Source organism: Atta colombica, unplaced genomic scaffold (assembly GCF_001594045.1).
Source record: "Atta colombica isolate Treedump-2 unplaced genomic scaffold, Acol1.0 scaffold238, whole genome shotgun sequence".
NCBI lineage: Eukaryota > Metazoa > Arthropoda > Insecta > Hymenoptera > Formicidae > Atta > Atta colombica.
In genome coordinates this window covers 149,348-156,088 of record NW_017259336.1, presented here as the reverse complement: position 1 = coordinate 156,088, position 6,741 = coordinate 149,348, and the positions used below count along the sequence as shown (strand labels likewise).

Here is a 6,741-nt window from a genome sequence, read left to right as displayed (position 1 = left end):
GAGAGAGAGAGAGAGAGAGAGAGAGAGAGAGAGAGAGAGAGAGAGAGAGAGAGAGAGATCCATTTTAAGCCAAGAATAAAGTTGGCGAAAATTACTATGAATATATATTGGTACTTTTTAGCGATTTTTGTGAATGACATATTAATATGTTATCTGAACGTTTTCGAGATGTCCGGCGCAGTCTTTCACGACTCAGCGTCGTTTTTGACGTTAAGCTATTTTTCATAAAATTTGCATTTACATTTCCTCTATCTTTCTCGCAAAATATATACGCATATTGTTTTCGCATCCGCCGTTTAAATGTTGGTTACGCATGGAATATCCATCGCGATGTAAATAAATATAACAGCGGGCATTAAATAAACATGGGTCGCGACAGGCGTTTCATCCAAGTGATTACAGAATTCGCGAATGTTGTAATTGCATGCGGATATGAGTCCAATGTCGGCGACCGACCAATGTATTGATTTTGCGCAAGAGAACGAGACGACAAGGTAAACGATGAATCTGTTAATTGAAAGAGCGACCGGCTGACGGATGACGGATCCGAGAACCGTAATAGCTACTTCGTGCATGCTCCATTAACTCATTCGTTGATAGTGTCTGGTTGCTCGAGCTCATCGCGATATCGCGACATTAAATGCGAAATCGGGAGAGATGAACATGCATGTAGGTACCATCGCAACCACGAATTATTACAAAGCAGTCAAGTCTCTCCTTGTCGTCTCCGCTTTAAAATGTATGGCGACTAAGTCAATTTATATGACGTTAAATAGAAATTACTAGCTGTACGTGATAGAGGGATGTATCTAAGTGGTAGAGATTTATTTAATAATAATATGGGGAGAGCGAGAGTGAATAGAGAAGATTGAGAATCAAAATGAATATTACTCATTGATATTACTATACATGAAAAAAAAGATTGTTTGTGTTTCAGAATTTCCAGCCTACTGCCTCTTCTTCGGGATTAATGCCGATCGTGCCCGGGCCCGGCACTGAATTCGCGGACTTCGGCAACCGTGATTTACTTTTTGGTTTGACATCCGATGAAGCTTGGGTGAATCTCACCAAGGAAGATTTACAGGTAAGTGGGATTCGCAATCGTTACGCTCATTCGGAAAAAAACCACGTAAAAGAAAATACAAAATACATTAATTACACAGTAGTATCCTTTTTGTTTGGATCTCTAGTTTTTCTTGCAAACTTCTCGATTACAGTTCCATGTTTTCGTGATATCTTTGTTAGTAGAATAAAAAGCTTCGAACTTTTTTAATCTGTTTTTCTCCGTTGCTATTATTGGTTATACTTTTATTTTAATATCGATTTTATCAAGAAATTTATATTAGAGCGGAAGTAATTCCTTGATTAATGACCGGACACTTCACGCATAATATGTAATTGACATCGATTGGATACAGTTTGACAAATTGACGAGCTGCACATGATTGCATCGCAAGTCTGTGTTCGCCAATCGTTCCGGATATTATTGACTCTCCGATGGTCACGGCCACTGGGTATCGCACTATAATAGCATGCTCCTGTTTTACGATCGTGATCAAATTAATAATCCATACACAGATATATCAGCGGAAATATCATTCGATTATTTGTAAGGTCTCTCGGCGATTTTTCATGAATGATTGATAATACAAAGTTGATATCGAAAGATTATTTTACAAATTGTGATAAATTCGTAACGCAAAGAAGCATAATATTCAAAGCGTGTGCAAATGCTTCTTTTGTGTCGCAAAAGCGGGCGAAATTCTTACTGGTTCGCAGAACGGCTTGAACGAGACGAGGAGGGACCGTATATTGCGCACTTACGTCCGGAATACCTACCGGTATCATTTGCATGAAATCTATTCGACTCTTCGGAACGAGTATACCGATTGGGAGCGAGGCGAACAGAGTCCCGTGGCGATCTGCGAAGGTCTCTTATCTCTCCTCGGAGACGGTCAAGTCGCCGCGCCACTCCTCAGACTGGCTTTACTGCATTCGGCTTCGGAGGGACGTGGCTATTTCCTGCATTTCCAGCCGGGTGAACTGCCGAGCCAGAGGGGCGAGGAGATACCATATCTCCTGGGTATACCTCTTCTTCGCGGCGAAGTCACGTCCGCGGTGCCTACCTTTGGCAACTACACCCCAGCCGACGAGAATCTGTCGAAACTACTTGTACACTACCTGGCTAACTTCGTGAGGCGTGGGTAAGTCCTTTCCGCTTCTCTTTCATTCTCCGTGTCTGATGATGAAATTAATGTCTGACCGCGTCCATTAAAGACAAGGCAGTTTAAAGTGAAAATCAAAATATTAAGATAGATAAATAAATAAATAGATAGATAGATAGAAGTTTATTATAGCTGCGATGAAAGTCTTACTACAAATGCTTTGAAACATTTGATTGATCAATTAGAAGAAGGACTTTTCAAATTGACTAATCAAAAAACGCTTTAAAGCATTTGTAGTATCATGTTGATCGTATATCATTCCAGTGCAAGTTTTTTAAGAACAGCAATAAAGAATGGCATAAAGGAAAAATTTGAAAAATAGAGAGAATAACGGAGAACATAAGAAAAATGTATATAGAATATAGTATATATAGAATATAGTATATATAGAATATAGTATAAGACACGAAATAAAATAAAATAAAGTAGAAGAAAAAAAAACATGAGTAGCGAAAGAAAAGAAAAACGAACGAAATTAGATGGAAGTATATTGCAGATTTTTTTTATTCTTTGATCTTAATCGACGAATTTAATTGATGAACATTTTCGAGAATATCGCGAAAAGTTCTGTTTAATTAACACTCTGTTGGTTGAAATATGCGATTAACATTAATCGGCGACACTACGACGTGAAATAACTGGCGTATGAAAGGGTTAATCGGATAAGTGAACCTCTCTCGTTAATTCACCCGGTTCAAAGTTCTTCAGAACTTAAGCATCGCATACACTTCGATTACTCTCCAAGAGGGGAATCTGAAGGCTGGTAATGGTAGTAAGGGTAAAGTTACAGCTGCGAGAGGATTTTGGAGCCAAACTCCCGCAAAGGCCGTTAACACGCTCAGCGAAAGCTCGCAATCTCGAAGTAGAGTAGACTTGTTAGTGGCGAAGACGCGAAGTGATTTTGGCATCTCTAATTGCGGATCGGCGGCTATCTGGATGATTATTCTGTCATCGACACGGCGGATTTTCACAATGGAATTCTGCCTGTGCACTGTGATAAAATATTGCACAGAGCAGCGTGAGATGTTCGCTTCGGAGGCCTCAATTTTAGGTTTCATCAATTTAGAAAAGCGTTTCAAATAATTTGCTGCAAATAATAAAATTATAACGATATTTTTATAATTTTTTAAATAAATCATGACATCACTATACAATTAATTGTATAAAAAAATAAATTGTATTGAATTTCGCGCAGTATTTTTTGAAATTGATTTTTTTTTTGAAAATTGAACATTCAACAAAATAGGAACGCAACGTAAAGCGTGAGAGAGAATATTAAGCCTCGCGGCAGTTTCAATCCATTTGTCAAAGAATCGCGGTTCACTCGTTGTTCTAGGGATCCAAATGGCGCGAGTCCTTTGTCCTCGGGATTGGAAAACGGCCTGGTGACGAGTCCGCCGTTTTGGGACTCGTACGATTCCATAAATCAACTCTATTTGGAAGCCGCTCACAGCCCGGAGATGCGTTCGCACTACAGAGGCCACAAGATGTCCCTCTGGCTGAATCTGCTGCCGCAACTGCACCGGCCGGGTTACGAGCTCAATATGCGGCACCATCATCTCGCGGAGAACCCTGGTCTCTACGAGGGTCCGGTGCGTCCACAGAGTACGGCCGTGCCTATACCAGCACCTCCGTTACCAATGCCATCACCCACGGAACCCTCCTCGATACTGACTGCGCTATCGACTACGGAATGCACCCCGAATGCAACTGTCGCGACGACTATCACACCTACCACTTCGCGAACATTGCAGATCTCGAATCTAGGTCCGGGCCCGAACAACCTCCTGCGCAAACTTGCGTCCAGTCATTATCAGAGCTATACCACGGCTCTTACAGTCACTATCGCAGTGGGTGTGTTCTTGCTGCTGCTCAACATCCTAATTTTTGCGGGGATATATCACCAACGCGACCGGAACACAACTAGTGGCGGTCTTTCGGGCACTTTTAGCAACAAGAAGAAGGAGGAGTTCCTAGAGGCTGGTTGCTCCGGCATAGATACTTCGGGCAAACAGCGATTACCGTCTTCCATGAGCATGATAGACTCGTCATCGTCGATGCTGCCACCGCACAAGGCGAAGCTCGTGCAGGAGCTCGAGTTACAATTGCAGGAGTTTCAGTGCTCACCACCCCCCGGCGGTGGTAAACGGATCCTGGAACCACCATCCTATAGTAAGAGTCCGTGTATTCAGCGGACCCGCACGCCGTCGCCCTGTGTAGACGCCACTATCGCCCAGATGGATGAAGTCAACATCAGCGGTCTTCATCATGACAGCGAAGACGATAACGAGGACCTGCCGGAACCACCGCCCCCGCCCAAGGCTCCAGCACCAAATATCGGTCTCACATGCCCTGGAATTCTGCGCCAACCCGGGACACCTGGTAGCGCGAAGAAGCGCGTGCAAATTCAAGAGATCTCCGTGTGATAGAGTGCGGGATCCCGGTCTCTCGAGATCTTTGATGCTGGAGGGTGTGGTTCGTGAACGAGGCACGACGAGAGGACAGCATCGAGATCGAGTGTATAGATGAGGGGCGTCTTTGAACTCTGATTATTATCGGGAATACACTTTCCAAGACGCGAGAGTCACGATCTTCTAAGTCATTGTCGAAGCGAATTTCGTTCCTCATAATCTCGTGAGATTATTACTTCCTTGTATTCCGTTTTTGAGGATAAATCGCACGTTCTCGCGCTCACATGTTCATTGAGTTCGATTAACTTGTGTGAGATGAAAGCGCGATCCTTTTGGCGGAAACGTTTGGCAGCCGTGTTAATATAAATTCTCTTCTCAAAACTGTTCTTGCTCTTAGAACTTATTACAGACTGTTAAACACTACAGAAACGCATTCAAGCTTATCCTTGTTGTTTGAATGATTCTCATGAGAAATGGATGCCAACGTACATAGTATTTCGCGATTGAAGAAAATGAAACATTTTTTATTCGCTCCGAACGGAGTTGTACAGTGCCGTGTGTGTGCCCATATACAAGTCAGCATTGAAAGTGTGTTTTATTTCGAGGGATTTTGTACCGATTTCTTCGGTTGGTGATCCACATCGTGTAACACAATTTGGTGAACGCACAAAACGGGCACGTAAACACATAAGAGAATATACAGGAGGTTCGTAGTAGTCCCTTTGTACCCTGAGATGTGAATCTTCGTTCATCCATTAGGGACGGCAACGTCTGGCGCTTGAAATTCACGGATCGACCGACCTTAGTTCACTGACTTTTCAGACGGGTCTGGCGGTCGTTGCGGCGCAAGTGTCGCGTAAACGGGGGATTGACGTAATCTCAGGAATAAAATGAATGCTAAAGACATCTTGCCACAAGTATACACGATGTCCGTCATGATACTCGGGCTAATTCAGGCTCGAAATCTTATCATAACATTAAATGGAATTAATTGAGGAATTGGTAGTCTTGGGCTTCAACTTCTAGGTTCATAAGACGACGAAAATGACTAGCTACTGACATGTACGTTCGTGCGAGAGAATGTGTGTGTGTGTGTGTGTGTGTGTGTGTGTGTGTGTGTGTGTGTGTGTGTGTGTGTGTGTGTGTGTGAGCATAGACAAGAAGAATAAAAGAGTGAAAAGGAAAGGATAAAAAGGAGAAAGGATGTAAGGAAATAGTGGGGAAAGGGAAACTCTGTGAGATGCTGGCTTTCGTTAGCGTAATTGGGCGTGTGTGTGCAGCCTTGCAAGGAATTAGAATATATTTGACACGAGATAGGGTTATATGGTTTAACGGCAACGGGGAGTACTTAAGAGGATACAGGTGACTCTCTGGTAGTTGTTTTGAAAATTGTCATTGTATAACGTGAAATTGCATTTGCGAAAAGAATTCGATATGCGAAGTTTTAGCGTTCCATTGAGATGACCGCGTTATACACTCGAGACATTTTTACGATGTATACATTTGTCAGGAAGTATTGTGATACGAGTTTTCTTCGACTTTAATAGTCACCCCGAAGGTAGAAAGAAGGATAAAGTTGCGTTGTTTCCAAAAGTTATAAATTTGCTACAACTTTTTGATGACTGCTATAAAAGGAAAGTGTTTAGGTAAGAATTTCTACTTTCGACCAATTGGAAACTGGTCCATGTGTAAGCGCTCTGAATTATTCGTAGTATGTCAATTTGAGTTTGCATTTGATTAAAGCTAATCTTTTATTACTTATTTAAATTTTTATTCACTTTCATTTATTCACAGACATCTTATCTTTCAATGATTTAAAAATTACTGTTCATTTTCAGCCCCTTGATAATAATAATAAAATTTAATATAAATTCAAATTTGTCGTTGAGAGTCACCTGTATTGTAAGTTTTCGTGCAATATTGGAAATGTATGTAGTTGGAAGGCGAAAAGTATTTGGGTCCATCTTAATTTTTTGTTTTTCTTCGGGGTGCTTAGACGTATCGATCGGCCACTAATACACGATTAGTATTTTGAGTCTGATCGAATATGTTCAGTACTATTGATAAGAGTTATTACAATCATTAAAATTCTTTATTATAAAATG

At 41.6% G+C, this 6,741-nt stretch overlaps 1 protein-coding gene across 1 annotated transcript in view; it reads left to right on the top strand.

The window, feature by feature from the left end:
* LOC108688651 (neuroligin-1-like) overlaps window positions 1-5,591 on the top strand; it is a 20,454-nt gene extending 14,863 nt beyond the window's left edge. The window contains exons 8-10 of the mRNA XM_018194983.1: window positions 947-1,084; window positions 1,780-2,204; window positions 3,562-5,591. Of these exons, the coding sequence (XP_018050472.1) occupies window positions 947-1,084; window positions 1,780-2,204; window positions 3,562-4,651 (1,653 nt within the window). The 3' untranslated portion in view covers window positions 4,652-5,591. The remainder of the gene's footprint in view (window positions 1-946; window positions 1,085-1,779; window positions 2,205-3,561) is intronic.
* Window positions 5,592-6,741: the final 1,150 nt, after the last annotated feature.